This window comes from Dermacentor andersoni, chromosome 5, assembly GCF_023375885.2.
Source record: "Dermacentor andersoni chromosome 5, qqDerAnde1_hic_scaffold, whole genome shotgun sequence".
In the NCBI taxonomy this organism is placed as follows: Eukaryota; Metazoa; Arthropoda; class Arachnida; order Ixodida; family Ixodidae; genus Dermacentor; species Dermacentor andersoni.
The window spans coordinates 106,804,834-106,827,826 of NC_092818.1; the positions used below are offsets into that span (position 1 = coordinate 106,804,834).

The 22,993-nt window shown below is 44.3% G+C and overlaps 1 protein-coding gene across 2 annotated transcripts in view; it reads left to right on the top strand.

Annotated features, from left to right (window-relative positions):
- LOC126531003 (facilitated trehalose transporter Tret1-like) overlaps positions 1 to 22,093 on the top strand; it is a 78,156-nt gene extending 56,063 nt beyond the window's left edge. For both annotated transcript variants that reach the window (XM_050178360.3, XM_050178359.2), the window contains exons 2-3: positions 16,233 to 16,475; positions 20,712 to 22,093. In XM_050178360.3, the coding sequence (XP_050034317.1) occupies positions 16,233 to 16,475; positions 20,712 to 21,904 (1,436 nt within the window). In that variant the 3' untranslated portion in view covers positions 21,905 to 22,093. The remainder of the gene's footprint in view (positions 1 to 16,232; positions 16,476 to 20,711) is intronic.
- Positions 22,094 to 22,993: the final 900 nt, after the last annotated feature.

Below are 22,993 nucleotides of genomic sequence, written 5' to 3' on the forward strand. Positions count from 1 at the left end.
ATGGAATCACGGAGAGGCGGAGTGACTGTTTAGCTTGGGTACTCGAGAATAACTAGCACATCAGATGCATCCGGGGAACGTTTATACAATACAAGATCACACCGCGACAAATGTGCAAATAGAGGCACCAGATGATGGAGTACTACGGCCATGTTGATGTTGTCCAGGAATACGTCAGCGTTTTTATTGAGTGCTTCGTTCTGAGCAAATGAGTTCAGGTTATGTTTATTTGAATCACAATAGTGGGAGTGCTTAGGCCCGAGCACTATGTGATTGCATGCAACAATGGTATCAAGAATACGACATTACGTACGAATAAAATTTGAAAATAAGTTCAGTTACTACTACAGTTTAGTAAAAAGGTATCAACCTCGCTGTCTAGAGCCAGAGGACCAAATAATGAACAGGCTGTTAAAGCACAGTCTTGAATGATTGTAGTAAAATGGGTAGACCATTTGTGTTTTGGCGGCAAGGTAAGGTTACTCCAGAAGGCACAAAACCGTGTTATCCAGTTGAGTCTCACAGTGATAAAATCCTCCAAAGGACGCGACGACTCTGTGATGACAGACGTATGTTTGCCAACAAATAAAAACAATTTTTAGACTGGCAATAGACTGCTCGTAAGACTAGCAATGCAGTTTTTTTATGACTACAATTATGCCAGCGAGATATGGCGTCTAAAATTCAGCGACAGATTTCAATTTGCTCTATTAGTAAATTTCCATTGAACTAGAACGAGAGTTAAATTTAGCATATGTTGTCTTGTCGAAGATATGATCAAATGACACGGTCCGATGGAGTGGGAAACATCAAGTTAGCAATTACATTGACAATGCGTTCATTCTTGTAAAGAAAAAAAGACACTGTGCTTTTACTTTTTAAAAATAACTCTTGTTCAAGAATTATTTTGTTTTATTTCTTTCTTTTTCTTGTAATTGAAATTATTGAAAGTTCTGAGGCGTGACTGCACGCGTATGCCTTCTTTTTTTCTTTTCAATTAATTTAGAAAACGTGGGCCGGAGTTTGCCGGTGAGTGCGAAAAATAAAAGTCGCCGTTTCGCCTGAAAGGCGAAGCGCTGATTGCGATAGCAAATTAATAAATAGCTATACGAAGAAAGGATAGTATCTTTATCGGCCGTATAAACTTGTAAACATTTGCTTACTAAATAAATTAACAGTGGTGTAATGTTTCAGTGCGACTTAACGAGGACGTAGAAAGAAAGACAGAGAGAGAGACAGCTGTCTCTGCGTGTGTGCTTCTGGATTCAAACCAACTAGCCTGCCTACGTGTTTTAACTAAAATAACAAGGCGGTGTCACGCGGAGAGGTAAACGCGAACGTATCTTGCTCTGTGGGCGCGGAAACTCGCTGTCAGAATGCTGGAGTTAGGAATCGCGCCAGCAGCAGCGATTCCTCCCTCCTGTGTGTATATCTCGCTTCAGTGCGAACAGAACGTTCAAATCAGAGCGCATACGAAACTACCGGCACTACGCGCACTCTGGAAACATCGCAGATTGCTTTGAAGATCACACCCGCGCGGGTGAGAACTTTGGCCGTGAGGCAAATCGCTTTCAAGATACGACGCCGTAAGCAGCAGCCACCGCCACAGAAGAACGCCCCCCTCGTGCATATATTGCGCGAGAGGAAGGAGCACGCTTACGGGTTCCGCATTCCTCGTCGCTCAGGCAAGATTGAGCCGCGTTCGCCGGTTCACTCTCGCACGCGTTCACTCGCACATACAGCATACTGCGTGCGACTACGATATTATCGTCCTTGGACTTTATACGGAACGTCACGGCGACGGCAGAAATGCGCCTGGAACGACGTCCAGATAATTGTTATCGCAAAAAAATCATTGAAGAAAGTCTACTTGTTCTACCAGTGTGCATCTCACAGGTAGTGTATAGCAGAAACGAATACCAACACATATGCTTCGAAGCGTATGCTTGACGCCAACGTAGCCATGCGTAGCCAATGCAGCGATGTGTAGAACTTCCAAGGACAGCCAGCTAAAGCAAAGATAAATCAGTATTCCATTCTTTTTCTTCCTTCTTCGTTCCAGCAGCAGGTCGCGGGGCTAAGCAAGATTAGTCGAAAATTTTGCCCCCCAGGTATGCCGAGCAGTAAGTTTCGTGTTCAGAGCGCGCACGAGGCTTTTGAAAGCCCTCGCTGCATGGCAGGCACTTGTTATCAAGTAATCTGTAACTGCAGATCGACGAGCTATGGACGCTTCTGTTCTTCATCATAAAAATTCAGTAGCGTAATATGTTAAGCACTATAGTAATTGGAGTTAAACTTTCGGGTGGTGACGCGCCGTAAAAATACATTATCGCATAGGCGTTACGCTTTCCAGCGACTTGTATCATAAATATATAACTGACTTGTATATTACAGAAGATGAAGGCTTGACATGATGAACAGTGGTAGAGCACGAGACATCGCCGGAATCAGCGTTGCGAGAAGGAAAACTGTATTCGGCAGCCCGTTGTTTACCTCGCGAAGACAATTCCTTCTTCTCGAAGCGTCGGCTACAGTGACACTCCTTGTTCTAATATTTAAAAAGGTAAACAACACTTGAAAGGCTCTTGGAAGTGCCGGTCGGTAGTTCATTTCACTGTTTCTCTCTGTGTAGCGTGAGGTCCATGACTCATCTGCCGGGTGCCGTGGGTTGGTTGGCAGGTGCGATCTCTAGTTGAACTACTTAGCCCAGCGTTGCGCCCTCTTTTGTCGTAGCGTAGAGCAAGAGCGATCGTTGACGCAGTCTCGAAAGCCGCTATTTAGACGAGTCGACGCGGGATGCGCGCAGCATAGTGCTGTTAATCCTTAGCTGCCATGGATTTCAGACCTACTCGAGACGCGCTCGCCGACGGAGCAACGTGGCAGGCTTCGACGATCACCGGACAAAGTTTGACATCCTTTCCATCCTAGTCTCCTTTATTGACAGCGCAACAGTGATGATAGCAGGGGTCGCAATCTTAGAGTAATCTTGTTCAACATGCTGGGTAGATTTGTGTTAGGTAGTAGCTGTCCTGTGATAGGTTTGTTCAGCGTGCCGTGTAGTTTTGTATTAGGTAGTAGCTATTCTGTAGTAGGTTTATCTTTGATTTTATTTTATTTTATTTTATTTTATTTTATTTTATTTTATTTTATTTACTATAGTGCTACTCTCATTTGAGAGCGTGGCAGTTGGGCGACACAGTAGACATGTATATGAGTACGCATTTAGGCAGAACAGTTAATTGAAGAAAGGAAGAAAAAAGAAAACAATTGCCCAAGGATGGTAATATAAGAAAGAAGCTGAGTTTAGAAACAAAAATGCAAGTTTTCACATGACAGTTAATTAACATAATACTGGCAGTTAAGAACACGTAATTAACTAGTTTATACCTAAAATAGGAGCGAACTGAAAGATAACACTTAACGCGTGAAGAAACTTTAAAGTTGTGTGAAGGGATACGCTTTAAAACATACACTTTGAGAGCGAGAAGACACGAATGGAAAAAAGAGAACAATCTAGGCAAGCAATCAGCAGGAAATGGCAGTTACAACAATTATCTTAGCACTAGCAGTAGTACAGTAATGAAAATTTATTTTGGGAACACAGTGTACCATATGTCCACTTCACGACAATCAAACAAAAATGGAAAAAGAAAAGTGGGAAGTTAAACTTTCCACTTTTCATATCATATCAGGATTCTAAGATTCAATCCTAGGATACCTAAAGTATGGTTTAACCATCGACGGTTCTAAGTCACGGCACAATCTTAAGGAATATATGCATTTTTTTACCCTTATATACACGCAGTGTACAAGTCTATCATGCGTTTTGACCTTCTCGATGCTACGGTTGCGACATACGCCTCAACTTAAGACCATGCGACTAGTGAGCAATATTACCAAGTTCTAAGTTCTTATCTGTTGTTTTTATTCCTTCTTAACTGCCCATGAGCATTGCATAAAAAAAGGAGCGGGAGGGGAAGGGGGAAGGGGGAGGGAGCAACCAATTGTGTCGTCATGGCATACACGAATAACAGCAGAGAAAGACAACCAATTTGGTCTAGTATGAGAATCGGCAAAAGAACAGAGAAATCAGAACAAGCTCACAGAAAAATAACGGGTTACCCTTTCGCGGTAAACTAACTGGCATGAGGCTGTAAGACCTGGTATATGGCATTCCAGTGTTTCATTGGATGCGGGAAGAGTACTGTTCTGAAGTGTGGTAATCTATCGTTGCATTAGGATGACTTATATAAGTGAGATGACACACTCAAAGGCATTTTTAGCAACGAGTGTCGTCATGCGCGATAGTATTAGAAGCCCTGTAAAAGACATAAGTGTGGTATGACACAATGAGATGCTGTATGTCAAGCGGGATGCAAGGGTTGGGAGGGAGTACTGTGATGTAGCAAAATTAGCAACGCAGTATTCGATGACTTCAATTCCACCAGCGAGATATGGTGTCTAATATTTTGTGGCAGATCTCAATTTACTTTATACCTATACTGCAGTTTACCTAAAACATTGGTTAGATTTATCACACAAGATATGATACGAACAAATTGCACGATCAGACGGATTGGTAAATAGAAACTTCGAAATTCTATTGAGAATATGTTCATTGTTGTAACGAACAGTTACACTGTCCTTCCATTTTCGAAAAAAACAAAAACTCTCGTTGTACAATACTTTTTTTTGTATTTGGAAGTTCTGAGGCCTGAATCCATGCGTAGGACTTTTATAAAAAATAAATATAGAAGAACGCATGGCCGCAGTTTTTCTGGGAGTTTAAATATCATTGAACTAAGGCAGCGAGTTCTACCAGTGTGCATCTCACAGGTGCTGCATAGCAGAAATGAATACCCAGACATGCTCTTGCAAGCGTAGGCTTCTAACTTTCGCTGACGCACATGTAGTCAAAGTGTTCCGTATAAGTTCAGTAACCGCGCAGCGATGTGTCGAACTTCCCACGACAGCCACTAAAAGCAAAGAGAAATAAGAATTCAATTTCTTGTTGCTTCTTGGTGCCAGCAACAAGTCGTCGAGCTCAGCAAGATGTATAAAAATGTTTGTCCTGCAAGAATGCCGACGAGTAAGGCTCCTTTTCAGAGTGCGCCCGAAACCTTTGTAAGCGTTCGGTGCATGGCAGGCGCTTGTGAACAATTGATATCTAGCGTATGTAGGACGACGAGCAATTGGAGCATCTGTGCTACAGCATCACAGAAATTCAGTACCGCATTAATGTGTCAAGCAATATACCAATGGGAGTGAAATTTTAGCATTGTGGCGTGCCTTAAAAATACATCGTCGCATAAGTGTGACGCTTTGGAACGACTCGTTTAAATATTACAAATGCTTACAGAAATATGCAGTCTTGAAATGGTATGCAGTGGGAGAACAAGAAATGTCGCCCGAGTCAGCGTTTTGAGCCCGTTGCTTCCCTGACGAAGACAATTCCCCTTGTCGAAGCGTTGGCGACAGCGACATTTCTCGTTCTTACAAGGTTCATTGTTTAAACGTGACAAATTAAAAAAGGGCACTTGAAAGGTTGTTGGAAGTGTCGGTTGCTAGTTCATTTCACTGATAGCATGCGTTACATACGTCGCACAGCGCGAACTGTCAATCTGGTATTAGCGAATGGCGGCATAGACTCCGTGACACAATAAAAAATAGAACTGAAAAGCGGCCAAAATTCAGAGACATAATCTTAGTTTAAGTTCAGATTCGTTCCCATTCCACAAATACTGAACTATATCTGCGAATCGCTACACAGCCCGCACGTGAAAATTTGTTGTCATGGAGCTGTTTCTGCTCTGCGGTTTCTGGCAGTGTTAAGTTCCTGGAGGTCAATGACCCATACATAAAAGGAAGGCTGCGGCGTCGCCTTGCGTGCCGGAAAACGAGCCGGTATGCCGAAGTCCAGAACCGCGAGCACAGACAGTCCCGAGCTCATATAGCGTGTGTCGTTCCAACGGAAAACGACTACGAAATGTGACGAGCCAACGCGCGAGAATCCCCGCATTCAGCGTCGAGGTGCCCTCGCGATAACGAGAGCGATCTGATAAGCGTCGCGCAATAGCGTGTTCTCGTAACTTCAGATACGAATTGGCAAGGCTACGAAACGCGTTTAGCATGATAACGCTCGTTGCAACTCAGTCTGTCGGCTGTAGGCTGATAAAATGTGAGGAAACTGCTTAGCAAAACGCATGCGGTGGCACGCCGCGCGACTCTTACAGCGGTTCACAGCTTATATTACGGCGGAGCTGTTATACGCTAGGTTATGGCGGTTTGTGTGCGTAAGCAAAAAAGATAGCGGCCACCCCAGTGCTGAAAGAACTAAAGCATAAAGCAAAAGCGTATCGCCGGCTGAGCCCCAGTTCTGTTTAAATGCGAGAAGTGTCAAAGTGTATTGTGATAAAGAAATATTTTTTAAAAGAAGTAAAACCGCAATAGACACTTTACTATGGATTGTGGTTTGACGTCATGGGCTCTATAGGCAAACCACGTTTCCTTATCTCCGTTCTCTTCCACCCGTGCAATGGGTAGGCAGCGTGCGGTTAGGACTGCGGAAGAACAGCATGCCTACCAAGAACACCGTCGTGAACAGAAGCGGGTATGTGCGCGGCGACGGCGGGCGGCACGTAATACGGACGAAGATAGTGGCACAAACGCCAAACGTATATGCAAGTTTGGTTGGATCACCCCTAACGACTCCACTCCCATCGTAATTGCGGATGATATCAACAAAGACGTGCCTTGGTCAGAAGAAAAGTGGTTCGTGGCGTTTCTCTTGGAAAGGTTCGGCATTCAATGTTACATGAACATCAGTGTGCCCGCGATGCGTCATCGGTCGTGTATAGACCTCACATTGGCCAAGAACATTTTCAGTGTCATCACAGAGCCACTTGCCATATTTCATAGCGATCGTAAAGCAGTACTCACCTTGGTGATCAAAGAACAAATCCAAAAATAAGAAACAAAAGAAGGTTAAAAATTTTAAGAAAAGCATTGAGTATGCAATTTAATAGAAGAAAAAAACATTGTGAACCAGCAAAATTTATCGTGGGATGTGTCTTTTATTTCCAATCAGCATATCTGTTATCCACATATTTATCCCTATATGTACACTCCGCTGGTCACCCACATTCACAAAGCGGAATGGCTCTGAATTAAAATTTTGAGTATATGGACGGCGGTCAATAGTTTGGAAAAAGGAAAAGTTATGTTCATATGCATTTGACGGGCCGCTGAGCGCACTTCTGTTTGAAGGGTGGCAACATTCCATTCATTCTTGCAATTTCAATGCAAATTCGGAGAGATCGACCATCTAACAATTACTGTAGCCGAATCAGAGAGAAGGAAAAGAGCTTGAATAATGTATCAATAAATATGTAAATGAAAGCCAACTTTTCCAGGGCTTCCCGTAGGGTGGATTAAGTCTATTGTTTTTGTCCTGATCGGGCATAAGAGCAAACTGTCGCAGACGGCGCTCCATTGGGCATAAGTCCCTCATGTAAAGATGCAATCCTTTAATGCAACGACTGAGCTCCGCAGTCCAGCAAGGAAGCTGTTTCCCTGTGTGGGCAGGTAAGGACACGTCGACAACAAGTTGCGTGCAGTGGCTTGCTCAAGGGTGTCGCAAGTGCGAGAAGTTTGGTCCAGCGCTTAGTGAAAATGCCGGGCTCTGAATTAGGGCACGCTAATTGCAAAAATTAAAAAAAAATGTTCTGATACAACGTTCGTGTTGCAGTCCATGCGAAGCGCAGTTTCAGTGAAGCGGTTTATTATAGGCAATACAACTAAATGTGATGCACTATGGGAAGCCTCCATTCGGGCGTCTACCGCGCTGACTAAGCCCGAAGGTAGAGCAAGCATGCGTATATTAGCGTGTCTTAAACAAAGGCTTATGCAATAGTTGCAGATACAGATGAATTCCAACTCGAGTAACCATCCCGGAGAAAGCCAACTGTTGCTTTGTTGCAAAGCATTTGAGTACGTATGCTTGTCCAGAGACCGTGCCGATTTTTGCTTCGAGGTTTTTGTTTGATTCGAGGTTTTGTATCGTTTATCCGTACTTCCACGCTATCACTAACGTTTGAGAAGGTAAACTGGCATTCGCACATCGTTCTTCAAAGCGAACACAAAGTGACAGTAGTAGTAGCAGCAACAGCGAAAGAACGATGCGGGACGCGAAGTCAACAAGTGCCAGGCAGCGTAACAATAAAGCGTCATAACGATGCTCCTGAACGAAGCTGCATATGCAGAACGCATTGTAACGACTGCGAGCCCGGCGCACCTATCTCCCGCTAGGGATAAATAGAATGCCGATTGTTTTGGTGTTCGCGCAACTGCGCAGTTTATAGACCGCCGCGCAAACAAGTAACACTAGCACGATTTGAAAGTCTCGTACTTACCCTTGCCTTTGTAAAGTTGTTTTAGTGCGCTAGCACTAGGAGTGCCAAAGGAAAAAAAAAACGTATGTGTGTAGGCAGCCGTTCACGTGGAGATGTATTGTGTGTCAGCAGTTGAGATAAGCAAGAGAGGTTTACGGTAGTGGCGTAAAAAAATCAGCCAAGACGTTGATGCGACCCGGACAGGACGAATTTTTCTTCAACTATGAGGCTTTTCTTTCGAGGAACCCGTATGGGTTTCCTTTGTAGCAATTGCTACGAACGGGTGGATGTCTGATTTTCCCTTTATTCTTTACTTCTCTCCTCCTTGCGGGTTTCCGCAGAACTACTACGTCAAGATGAAGCATGTGTCTGCTGGAGCACAGGTGCGGATGCCGCTAAGCACATCCTAATGAAATGCGACAGTATTCACCCAGTGAGAGCTATACGTAACGTACACCCTCCTGAAGAGCTTGGGTTTTAAAATGGATGGAAGCATCAACAGGTCAGCAGTCAAGAAATGCAAGAGAGGTTTACAGTATTAGCGGAAAGAAAATCAGGGAAGAGGTTGATGTGACCGGACAGGCATAAGTAGCGGAGCAAGGTAGATGTAGGTAAAGCAAGGAAGAGAATGAAAGAGTTAGGATATAAATACAATAATGCTAGATTAAAAATCATGTATAGCATACCTGTCTAGCTCAAACAGCCTAGGTGACTGTCGCCGCCCTGTTAGAAAAGAGATGCCAATAAATCATCATCATCATTATAGTGTAAGATACATGAAGATAATAGGATCGCAACAAGTGGAAATCAAAAATCAATTGGAAGCTGGTTTCAATCATCTGAATCTACAAGGGATGGGTAAATGATGAAAATGAAAGTTTGTTGAAGTTAACTTAACGAAAGTAGTATTTTGTGTTCGTAATTGTCAATTTTTCCTCTCGCCTCTGACAATTCTGACAAACCATTATCTTGCGTACCACCGCACCTGCATAAACATTTCGCTACGCCTTTCTTCAGTACGACTTCCCCGACCATGACTTTTCCGTCAGCTCTGACAGTTATTATTAAAGCTATGGCATTTATATGCCCAGCGCGGGCTCAACAAATGCAGGAGTGTGATTCAAATAGCCGGGTGCATTGAGTGTACAGTCTTTGTATAGGAGTCCGCGTCATCTCTCATCTCTGAACGCAGCGTCTGCTCCGACATGCGCCGTCGATCTGTTCTCACCCCACCATTTCTCGTTACTTTTAAAGATTTATCTCTTACAAGAATCTGCCCAAGTTTATTGGTGGTGGGTACAGCGATTAGACACTGGCCTCCCGAGACGCTAGTTCCCGTGTATTATTTTTCTGCCATTTTTTTTTTCATCGGAGGACTAATGCATATAAATACTTGAGTAGGTGTTCTGCACACCGTCAATCCTATTCTAAGCCAGGTTCACTTACCTGCCACTAGCAAGTGTGAAACCTTGCTGAAAGCCCCCAGGGCTGTTGCAGTGCCGCTTAGAAAGGAATGGAAAAGTGAGCGGCTCATTGGGAAACTGGAGCGCTGTGATGGCAAGATGCTAAAAAAGAAGACGCATCGAAGAACTCACTTACTCCCTCACAGCAGTAGTGAGTTAGCGCTCTAGGTGCTCTCTTCCTTCATGGTTTACTGTCACAGCCCTCAATTTTTCCAACAATGAACTGCCAGCTAACCCAATTATTCATTCTACTGCAGTTATAGGCTCTATCCGCAAGCAACGCAACTACGAACTTATGAATAAATCGGGGCGATAAGAGCGCACGCTCGTCAGTACGTCACCAAAGGTCCTGAGGCATACGACCCACACGCCGAATGAAACTAGTGACCTGCAACGAAATAACGCGGCTGGCATGCACAGCTTATGCTCGTCGCTGCGGTGTCGCAAGCAGCGGTGAGCGCCCGAGAGTCTGGCGACGCCGTCTCTAGAAGCGCCAGACACTGGGGCGCTGGCACCATTCCAGAACACGCGCTCCGAGAAAGGAGTGGAGGAACAGAGGCTGCTGCCCAGAACTAAACTCGGAAGGTTAGGAGCACACAACGGCCAGCTATAGAACACAGTGGTACGGTGGCCCCGGAGCCGAACCTCGGAGTGCTATGCCCTTCACCTTGCACGTTTTTCAGGCTCTGTAATGTGAGAAGAAGCTCGGATAACATCAGGATTACAGAACGTGAGAGCGGTGTTTGTCGCTTCTCGAATTTCCTGTACCCTTGGGGGTGCTTCGCCAACGTGCTTATGTGTGAAATGGAAGGACATTATTCAGCAAACCTAATCCCACCGCTGAGCAAGCATTGAACTAAGATAAGTTTATACTGATTCAACAGAAACTTTCGCCGTTGTACAAAATGTGTCCTCGTCAAGGGAAATAATGCGGTACGGCTGCCTTTCTACGGTAGTTACTTTATAAATGGAGCTGACCGAAGGGCAGTAGGAGACAATAAAGCGAAAGCGATTTAATCGACTTCTCGAAGAGCAGTATACTAAGAAAACAAATCAGTTTTTGTAAATCCGCGAAGTGTGCGAAGTTTGTACGAAAGCAAAGTCTACTTTGAGTTCAAAATAACAGAAGTCCCCTATAAAGGGAGCTCATATGAGTTTCTCAAAATGCATATTTTGCAGTTCAAGAGAAATTCATCCTACTCTACAAACCAAGCCTTCTCAACGTTAACAACTGACAGCTGTTGAACAGAAAGCAAGTTAAACGTGCTATACAATATGTCTACGGACAGGAAGATGCTTAAGGACATCGATAACACAATGTTTAGCCAGGCATTGGTTCCCCGTCATGTTTATCTTTAGCGCTGTAAAGTAGAAGGGCCTACATCAATAGTAAGAAGGGCATGAAAGAAGAACGAAGACTAGGAAGAAGACAGGACTAGACAAGAAAAAAGACATTACAAGTGCTTTTTCTGGTGTCTTCCTTGTCTTCGTTGTTTCTTCGTGCTATTTTTCCGGCTCATCAACATGTACAAGCTCGCCCAACAACTTAATTTGCTACGAAAGGATCCTACTGAGGATGCCCCTTGCGTCGAGCTGCCGTTATCGCGACCAGTTGCCGTGCTAAATAGCGCAAGGCCGACACAGAAATCGGCGCTCCCCCAAGGCTACTGGGTAGAGTTGCATCTCTGCTCTTGCGAGTTATCGCAAGCACTGGCGCCTTCATATTACGCTGTCAGGGACTCGTAAGATCTTAGGTGCACTGTGCATTTTTACTTCTTCAATATTTGCAGTCTCTCGCACTATTTCTTGATATTCGTAACGCTATATCGTAGCAGCGCAACGTGCGGACCACGTGGCATTTTGTGGCGGGTCATTTCCTACCTTGGTTGACGAGTACTCCTTACCGATGGCTCCATGATGGGCATCTATTGCCCGGCTCCCTATTAAACCAAACATACAAATTGCCATATATGCTTGCTTCAACCGGTTAGAAGCGCTCGCTAACAAAGCTCTAAACCCTCCGTTCACGTAATCTGCGAGTTTGCGTGTAGCTTGCGGCAGCCGTTATCGATAACAGGAGGGCAATACACAACCTGACGCCTGCGCCGAGAGCTTAGCGAGTACGACAGCCTGACTGCAACGCCTGATGGCGCACATTTAGGTATGAAAAGAGCCATGGCGGCTGTGTGACATTTGTGGTACGCGTTACTGGACGCACTTGCTAATATAACAGCAAATTAAATTCCTTGGTTTTGTTATTTTTGGTATTGCGTGAAGCTGTGCTAATGACTACAACTGCCCTAGATTTTCTTTCGTGTTACACAATGTTAAAAAGATAAAAACGGTTACCATGGGGCCAATAAACACTTCGCCACGAATAAAATACGTGTAGACTTCGAACATCAGGTAATACGTTTAATTCAATTAGCATTGATGACGTACTCTAGCATGGTTGGTGCACCTGTCTTTACTTTTCATGAACTTTTTATTGGAAATCACCATTTGAACAAAGGTGGATAATCTATTACTGCGTGCCGTCTTCTCACGCCATTTCTTTGATTGAAACACAACAAATACTACTGCTCGAAGTCTTATTCAAGTCCGTCAAGCGTCATCGGTTGCTGTGCCAAGAAAAACTTCTGACTTTTTCATGTTATGTTTTTAATTCATATAAATCGTCAGAGGCGTGTAACACGATACGACTTCTCACTCTCTAAATAATTCTAACCTGTTTTTTATCTCATCCAAGATATGTGGTCGTCACAGTCATGAAAGCCATGGATATTTGATTTTAGTTACATAACTACCCTGTAAGTTTACAATTTGTGCTCACCTGCAGGGCTTTACGAGGCTAACTTTAACTTCTAACTTTAAGCATTTATTCTAAATTTAAATATTTATGAAACAAAATATCTTATTTTTATACAGAAAAATGATTTGGTACCAGGAAACCTCAAGTTAATATTTGGGAACCAGTTTATGCAGAATGCAATGTCAATAGATAGAAACTTTATTGCAATGGAAAAGATTTGAAGGAGGGGTGGTCGGAGCGTCTCAGTGTCAATAACCTTTTTATGGGATTTGGTTTCATTAAAGCTTACTTTGTTCCTTTCCTATCGAAGATATCCGCAAAGTTCTTCAGAAAGCAATTGCAATAATGAACGTGATCCGTAATTGTTTTCCTACGTGCATCAAAAAGCTGTAATATTTATACTGCTATTCAGAATTCTTTTCTTGTGTGCGAATAACTTCTAAAGCTTATCTGGCATTACTGCTAAGGAAAGAGCTATGCGGTTCATACGTAATCTGATATTTCTAGAACACAGTATACCATACTTCTGAAACTTAACATACTCTCCGTAAGAGTTCCAGTACAAGCTTGCTGTTGTAACTTTTGAACAAAGACTTACGAACCACCAAAACCTTGAGGGCGCTTGCTATCTCAAGATTATAAACTCATGCGCACCTACCAACTATATACGACACTGAGACATTAGCCTTTCAGGTTTCCTCTTTATTAAACAAAAAACTGTTTAATACCGAAAGAATGATCCCCTGATTTATGGGCATATGCCTTTAGGAGCACTAGGGATTCACTCGGTTGGATGCCTTAATGTGCCCTAGATAAAGTTATATGTTATATGATTGTTCATGGTATATATATATATATAATAGTTTGCTGCCTGACTAGGCCTTGGACACCAGCAATATATATATATATATATATATATATATATATATATATATATATACGTTTGCTGTTGTCGAAGGCCTAGTCAGGCAGCAAACTATTGGCCATATCCGCATTCCTCGAAAACGCTGTACGGTGCGCCTGAATATGATCACTAAATAAATAACTAAATAAATCATTTGCACACTGAATGACAGACAGTTTGCTGTCAATACAGATGCTCTATTTTAGGGTTTAAGTCAGCTTGTGGTGTGGAAAGCGTGAGTTGTGTTGGTACTGCTACTTCCTGTTTCTCGAAGGCTCAAGACGACCAATAAAATGCAATAAAGGAAGATAAAACGAATACATCACCCATTCATGACCACTACGAAAAATAAGGCGCCTTTGGAGAAGTTGGCTGTTGGCTTTGGCCAAGCAGGGGACAGCAGGGCATTTGGTTGACATGTAGACGTGTGAAACATTGTGTTACACTGACCACAACTTCGGGGATTGACCAGGAGTGTTTAAGTAAACGTACGGGCTTGTAACTGCGCTACTATTTATTCACTGACTCCATTCAAAAACGACTCATGACTGAGACGCTTAATTTTCTTGGAGTTATTTACGATATTTTCTTGATACATTCAGTTTATTTGCTTCAAAGGAAACGAGCATAGAGGAGCGTATGAAGAAGTGAGTCCCATGATCTCAGAAATTGCATGCCTCTGGTACAACGGCAACGGGAGGCATTTGAAAATATTTGAAGAGCACCAACTGTTGCAAAAAGTAGCGAAAATTGCCACTGAAACAGAGGTTCGACGAAAAGACTTCGCCATCGAGCAAGATATTTCTGTCATGAAGACATTTTTTTTTTCATTTTGTTACTTTAATGACCCGCTCACGAGCGGTGTTACATAAGGGGTAGTTATACGTAAACGCCTACAGGGAAGAAGGCAATAATAAACGTAATTGTTACAAAAATGCTACACACGCATACGCGCACGCACGCACACACTTCGTGGTGGATAAAACGCAAATACTATTAGAGACTGAGATGAATGGAATTACCAAACGAATCGGAGCAGATGAGGGTGATAATGTTGTGGAGAAGGCCGTTCCAGTTGGTGGCTGCTCTGAAAAAAAAATTTCGGCAGCAACGTGTAAAGGCTAACGCCTACTGCACATTTAGTAATGCGCCATCTCGCATCGTCGCGTTTCTGCTTTCAGTTTTGCTTTTTCGGATCGTTTTTGAGACTTAGCTGCGGCTTCGCACGCTCGTATGGCGGGGTCGGACTCGCGTCGATGGCGTTTCTCTTCGATCTTACGTTGCATTCTCTCAGCAGGGGATCGAAACGCATGCTGCTCAGTATAGGTGATTTCAGCGAATGTATGCGCGGTTCGCTTCCCTTTGCTGAGCGCTGGTGGCTTCAGCCTTACGGGGGTATGAGCCATTGAGAAGGTCACCTGTTCTTTTTTTTTTTTTACTACTCGAATAGACGTCGCGTTTCTGCACGTTGTAGGCATGCTTGCATTGAATATATGCACTGCACGTTTCACTTTGCTGAATGGTTGTAGCCTCTGCCTTACGAGAGGGATGAGCCAGTGCGCTTTTTGATTGCTTGGGAAGGGGGGGGGGGGGGGCGGCCGTTGTATGAGCCATTTCTGTTCATGATAGTTTTTGTACCATTGAACCGGGCGACGCGTTTCCTTTTTTTTTTTTGATGGCTATTGGTGGTATGAGCCACTTGAGGCGTTCGCCTTAGAATGAAGCACTAAAGGTTACGGCGCGGGCACGTGGACGAGAGACCTTAAGTTGGTGACCGATGCGATAAATTTGTTGGGTGCGCTGTTGATGTAAAATAATTTGTGGAATAAAAACCAGCTAGCAGCGCGACAACGGGAGGAAAGGGGCGATATTCCACACTGAGCTTTTAATGATGAAACGGTGATTTCGGAAGAATATGATGGGTGAATAAATCTGGCAACACGATTTAAAATGGGTTCTAGTGCATCCGCGAAGTATGACTGATCTGAATCCCGTACTGCGGATCTATATTCTAGTTTTTTTCTAACCATTGGCGTGTATTCAAGCAGTTTTACATGCTGTGGTGCGTGGCGCAAATGGCATTCAAGAATCAGAATCCAAGATATTGGTTAGCTGATGAAGTAATGTTAGCAATGTACACGCGCCAGGACAGGTACTTAAATGAAGGTACGTAGTCAATAGGTATGTTAGAAACTGCTAGAGAAAACATGGGGATTAGGACAGTGGGCAAATGATGTTATTTTAGACTTACTAGGATTAATTGTCATGATCTATTTATCGAGCCAATCCTTCACGAAGTTATTATTTGATTGACGGACGAGTCCATCTCGGCTCCAGAGATATTCTTTTTTCGACTACTGTGAATTACTTCAACTCCCCGCATTCCTGTGAACTTTTGTCTCGTTTGGATTTATAGCACGAACAGAAGCAAAGGAACTTTGTGCCTCGACACAGGTGCACGTGTCAGATGTAGGGCTGTCAGCTATTCCAGCGAGGAAAGCATCAGCTTTAGTAAATACGACGATGAACCACAAGCGATACAACATGGTCTGTTCACGTCGCGTTAACCCGGGTGGCAGATGTAGTTAAGAATGAAGACGAAACACAAGTTGCCTATAGTGAAGCGAATTTCCAACAGGACGTTCTGTCTTTCTTTTGTGCAGTCCCCAACGCCGACGATGCCTACGTTCCTACTGCATGTTCCGGCACGGAGAAGGACGCCAAGAGGCGACTCTACCTCACTGTGGCGACAGCGTACATGGCGTCCATTTCGTTCGGCTACTCTTGCACCTACTCCTCGCCCGCTCTGCCGGACATCCGCAAGAGCATCGAGTTCTCCGCCTCTGACAGTCGCTGGTTCGGCTCTCTCGTCACCCTTGGAGCTGTGTTCGGTGGACTCGCCGGTGGTGAGAATGCGCTTTTCAGTTTTGCAATGTTGAAAACCCGTCAAAAAGCGCAATTTAATGGGAAAGCTATTAGACATAGGCTAGTATCGTACAGTTATGAAAGCCTACTGCATGGTTTCTCAGAGACCTCATAATAGGTGTCTCGGTCACCCTGAGCTAGGCGTCTCGGTCACCTCATACGACATTTTTTAGGCTAGCGTTTTTATCGCTTTTAGTCTTATATTGTATTCGGCTCCCATGAAGGAGTGGGAAACATTAAGTTTACTAAATATTTTGTGGCGGTGATTTTGTCTTCTTCGTTCATTAAGATCTGGAAGGTCCGGCGATGCAGAATTTTATATATAAGGCGCGCTACCTCTGAGAGTTGACCCGTAAACAAATCCTGGCTTCCCCACTGTTAGCACCCATCTTCTTCCCACATTATAGTATACTATAAAGAATGCGTTGTCAACAGGCTACATCGTTGCAGCGGGCCCTAAAGCGATCCCTTCAAAACTTCAGACTGTTGCAGCCAGCTGTGCAGCGTTAATTTCTGCGCGTTCTTGGATCTCACATGTTGTATGGGACCCTTCATCCTTAAGATATAAGCCTAAATGAAAGATTGTGTCTGAACTGTAGAATAATCATCTCAGAACGCAAACTCCTCAGCACTTCATTTCTCCGGACGACCACCTCAACCTATTTAGCTATGTGTGTTGCTTATCACCGCATACTGAGTAAAGACCGAAAGGCTACATAAAAGAACGTAGTCTCTTGCGAAAGGAAAAGCGCACGCATTCCAGTGCTTGATGTAGACACAGTGCTAAGGTACAATGGCACAACGCTGTTGGCTAGGAGCTACAAGATGTTGCTGCATGGCAGTGGTTTAAACGGATTTCATTGCGCTTTATCGTTCTCACACGCTGACGCAGCTGACGCAAAAGCGGCTACAATATCCGCAGGAGCGTGATCGTCATGCGTTAGCACATGCGTTCGCGACGCATCTCGTAGCACTTTCTGCGAGACTACGACAAAAGCAGCACTTGGCGCGCAATGCACTTCCCTTAAAGTATACCAGGCGCTAGTCTAGTACTGCAAGGCACATTGTCGTGAAGCACTAAGTGGTAAATTAAACAAGAAGATCGTGCCTCGAATTGAGTTTCTTGTATATGGTATTCTGGATCAAATGTTAACAAAAGAGGGATTTCTTGCTTGCCTGCAAGCCTGACCGTAAACGAGTGTGCTAATTGACGGGCTCTCAACCTATGCCAATAACATTTTACTGCTTAATGTAACGTAATTACCAGAACTCTGTTTAGAAAAGTTAAATTTCAGGAAGGAACGAAAACATTATTCAATATTTTGTAAGCACGCACACATAAACACAGTCCGAAAATAGTAACCACAGAAATTACGTATGCATTTTAGTCGTGTAATATTGAGCTCAGTGTCATATGTCAGTGGCTGGGACAACGACAGTAGAAGGATCATTTTATTTCTTATAAAAGCTTAAAACAAATTTGTTGTGAAACACATTTCAAGAGCATTTTTCTTGGAAACATCGTCATACAACGTTCTCAACTCAAAAATGGGAGGGACTGTCGCACTATGTCACCTTATGCCTGGAAAAAAAAAAAGAACCTGTTAACCACCGTTGCTGAGTGGCTGCGCATTTCTGCTAGGGCGTCATGGGTTCGTTTACGCTGCGCAAAGCTAGTTGAAAGAAAAAAAATACGCTCACGTATTCAGCTTTGCGTACACGTTAAGGAACACCGGGCTGTAAAATTTTTATTCCCCCCCCCCCCCCTTCTTCCCCATTGGGACATAAAATCCGGTGACTACAAGGCAAGAACACGAAATGGCATAGTTCGCTAATTTAGGGAAGCATATTTAGTATGCATAGATTTTATAGCTGTCAAGTGAATAAACTTCTTTTTGCTCGCTATTGTTCCTGCCCCAAGCATAACACTACTCGCGCTGTAAAGCCAGCATTGCGTCAGTGACAATGTGGCGGGAACACTGCATCAATCATAAAAGGCCGCGAGTATCCTTTCGGGTAGCGAACAACAACAGCGCTGCCACTTGTTCGCATGCTCTTCCACGTGCCGATCTCGCCGATAGTTCTGAAGGACATTAAATCCACATGCGTAAATAAAGAACTACTTAAGGTGTACGCACTTTAGATGCAGGGCAGAAACCTTTCAGGACAGTCATTGCGGTGAGGCACTGAACTCGAGAGGTGGGAAATGGAATGCGGCAGGGAAAACAATGCTTAGCACATTCCTCTTCAACTACAGTCGGTTTCCAGCTATCGAAGGAGCTGACGGAATGTTCGAACCGCTTAGAGGACAGCGTTCTTCAATTAGCGGCAAAGCTGCGTTCCTCGAAATGTTACTTCAGTTAAGTGAACTCAACTAAATTTTACCACAACTTTGACACAGAAGCTTTCATTGGTTATCATTTGCCCGCAAGCGTGAAACAGGCCGAAGATTTGGAGCTCTTGGTTGAGTATCAATTAGTGGCTGCACGGCATTTATTCTAAGCGGTACAATACGACCAGCAACAAACTCCGAGGCAGAGGATGACAGTTTAACATTAATTCATGGCGTGTGACACCGTATAAAAATATTTTTGACACATACATTTGCGTGTGATGCCTTCTGCATCTCACAAGTTGCTAGTTACGTACAACAAAAAAGGACGGTCGCTGACCAGGAACCAAGCGGCTGCCAAACTAAACATCGTAACCCACACGTCACATGCGCACAGCACACTGCTTATAGATTCAGCTTTCGTGAAAGGATCATATGCGTGAGCTTGATTTTTCGGTGAGGCGATGCTTGTAAGGGCGTATGGTTGCACACTGCAAACTGTGCGGGTGTACAACCAAGTTTAATTGGTTTCCAGTTCTAGGCAATGCTAACGCTAGAATAACGGAAATTATTGTAGAATCTAGAGACGTTACGTTGCAGCACGATGGGGGCGCATTTCGATGGGGGCGAAATGCGAAAACACCCGTGTACTTAGATTTAGGGGCACGTTAAAGAACCCCAGGTGGTCGAAATTTCCGCAGCCCCTCCACTACGGTGTGCCTCGTAATCAGAAAGTGGTTTTGGCACGTAAAACCCCATATATTTTTTTACGTTGCAGCACCAAATGCGTCTACGTACGTGCGATTGTTCTATCGGAGAAGCAGTTGAAGTTTTTAGACATGGAACGTTCAAGTTTTCTTACCTAGCATGGGTATCATGTTGGCTTTACAGTATATATTTGTGCCTATTTCGTGTAGATATGGCTCATATCACGTTGTATTATATCTTCTATTGGTCACTGATATTTTTTTTAGTTGTAGTTGTTTTTGAAATTAAATATCTTTTTTTTTCTTGGAAACAATTGAAGTTAGCGCACTGTGTTGTTGACGTTTCCTTTCTGTCCTCGTCCACTGGCGATAAAAATGCTATCCAAATTAGAGTTCTAACATGCCCAGCATACAGCGATATCTGACTTTGTTAAGTAAATATTCAATCAAATGTTAGCTTATCCGTGGAGAAAAGTTCATAATCTTGTTAACTTAGATATATAAGGCTGTCTGAATTACGTAATCTTGTAATTATGCCCATAAACATATGACGTTGCTAAGGGTCTACTATTGGGATTTCCACGCTCAGTAAGCGTTTCTATCACATGCAAAACGCCCATTTTGGGGGCTCTAAGGGCGTGAAGTATAGACACAAGAATACTCATAAGGACCGATAAGGATGTAAATTAGTTTATTGTGCACGACAGCAAAGACATTGAACACGCACATCGCCTACAGAGTACGACAGCTACAAGGTTTGTTGCACTAGCACGCTCCAAAAGACCTCATAATGCTCTGGATGGCCTAATGGTTCGAAAAATATACTACATGCCCACTAAACAAAGCATAAATCCAGGTTCTTTACAGAGACAGATTCATACGTAGCTCCCCAGCAAGACCATCAAAGTACAGGCTAAAGATTATAGCACATTGCATTCATTTCATGAACATGTTCATTGCTGCGCGAAATAGCTAATGCGGTGGTCGAGCTAATACAAGCCATGTATGTCGCCATATTGTAGGAAATGCCCAAATAAGTATGTGGTCAAGAATCATGTGACCCTGCAGACTTAACACACGCACACGTCCACTCGCAGCTGCACCATCGAATCCCACACTCCTTACAGCAGCAAAGTTCTTGACCTTCGTCTTCTCCTCCTTGTTACCTGATTATGCAGGTCAGCTGCTGAACCTGATTGGTCGACGTGGCGCACTCTTCGCAGCCGCAGCGTGGTTCATGGCCGGCTGGCTATGCATCATGTTCGCGCCGTCCACGGCGCTGCTGTTCGTGGGCCGAGTGCTGACAGGCATTGCCGTCGGCATAACCGCCCTGACCGTCGCCGTCTTCATCTCCGAGATCAGTCCCTCGAACATACGCGGTTTGCTCAACACGGGTGCCAATGCGGTCCTCTGCGTCGGAATCCTGCTCACTTTCTCCCTGGGCAAGTTCCTCTCGTACCGCTGGCTGGCTGCCTTCTGCCTCGCGCCCAGCGTCATCATGGCGCTCGCGCTCTTCTGGGTGCACGAGTCGCCCCACTGGCTGCTTCAGAAGGGACGCCGCAAGGCCGCCATCGCTTCGCTTCACTTTTATCAGGGTCCCAAGATTGCCGAGGAACTAAGCGCGCTCGACGCGAACCTGGCCAACCACCAGCCTTTCGCCCTGCTGGACGTAACTATGCCGTACTTCTACAAGCCGTTCTTCTGCACGCTTTTGTCGATGTTCATGCAGCAGGCGTCCGCCGTCTGCGTCATTCTCTTCTACGCGCAGGACATATTCGAAGATGCCGGAACGTCCATTGCTGCTGACGATTGCACCATCATTGTTGGCGCCCTCCAAGTCGTCGTGCTTTTCGTCGCCACAGTGCTGATCGACCGACTGGGACGCAAAGTGCTCCTCATCGTCTCTTCTGTGGGATCCAGTGCTAGTCTCGTCCTCCTGGGCATTTCTTTCCACCTGAAAGCGACTCGTGGTCAAGAGTTTCTGGACTCCTTCGGTTGGTTGCCCCTCCTTGCCATCGCCATCTATTTTGTATCGTACGCCATCGGTCTCGGTCCGCTGCCTTGGGTGCTGTTGGGAGAAATGATTCCGCTCAGGGGCAGAGGCTTCGCTACGGGTGTCTGCACGGCGTTCCTGTTTGCACTAGCCTTCTTGGTCACCAAGTGCTACGACGATCTAGTGAAGCTCATGACTGAGGCGGGAACGTACTGGATGTTCGCGGGACTTCTAACAGGCTCGCTTATTTTGTTTATATTTATTGTGCCAGAAACTAAAGGCAAGAGCCTAGAAGAAATAGAGCTCATATTCGGCAAGACCGACTCTTCTGCCTCTCTCGACACCCTTGACAAAGATGTCGAAATGACTGTGAATTGAAAAAGTTAAATGAAACTCCAATTCCTGTTGCAAAGGACAGTCAGTGGGACACTTCTGCGCATATGGCGCACAACCGAGTGTTCTGCAAAGGTGCCAAAAATGCCTAATTTTTTAGGTGACTTTTGCGCGTGCAAAACCTTCACTTTTGAGTGATTGAGTAACAGCGGCATGAACGTGTTTTATCATTTATTCTTCCTTGCTTGCATTTACGAAATTGTGTGCATAATTGTTACTTCATTGTTGAGGGTAGTTTATCAGTGAGCACGTTTTAGTGCACCATCAATCATTTTAGGAACGGCTGCAGGCTTTTGAGAAGTCTCGAACCACGTTGCGTAAGCGGGTTGGCCGAAAAGCGCGTCACCGAGTCAGATGGCCGAAAAGCGCGTCACCAACAAATAGTTATATTTATTTATTTAATACGTGCCCTTGACCAGGACGTTGTTCCCAATGAGTTTACATAAAAGAAAGTATGACCTTCCCTGTAATACTTATTGTTCTAACTTCACTTGTGAATTTGACTTCAATGACATACTTTTTGTCGGCACTGTCAAACAAGAAACAACCCGTCTGGCTCCATACAGCGAGGAGATAATTTGCTGAAAGTTGCATGATCGCCATCATCAAAGCACCCAAAGTGGCACATCAATAGTAGTAGGAAGCGTCTCGCTTTTTGTAGGAGGCGCAATTGCTCAATCATATGTGGCAGAAGATGCATGTATGAGTGATTATGAGAGTGATTATTATTATGAAAGGGAGGTTATCTGAATGATTACATTAGAGCACTATGAAGAGATACGGCTGTAAAGGCGATCTTATAAGCCGATTAGCAACCGGCCATTGAACACGGCTGACACAAGCCCTGGCATTAGCGACAAATCAGCATCAGTGCGCTTATTGTACGTGATTCTTTTCGCCCTAACAGGGCCTATCTTCTAATGCGAACTTGTTTTTGTTAACACTAGCTATGAAGCGCCAATGTTTTCATAAGTTCAAGTAAGCTAGAATCGCGTTCTAATTAGGATTCACTCAACTGTGTACGTCAGAAGAGCGCTACGCTCCTGTAAAAGGGGTTGGATATAGCTTTTGACG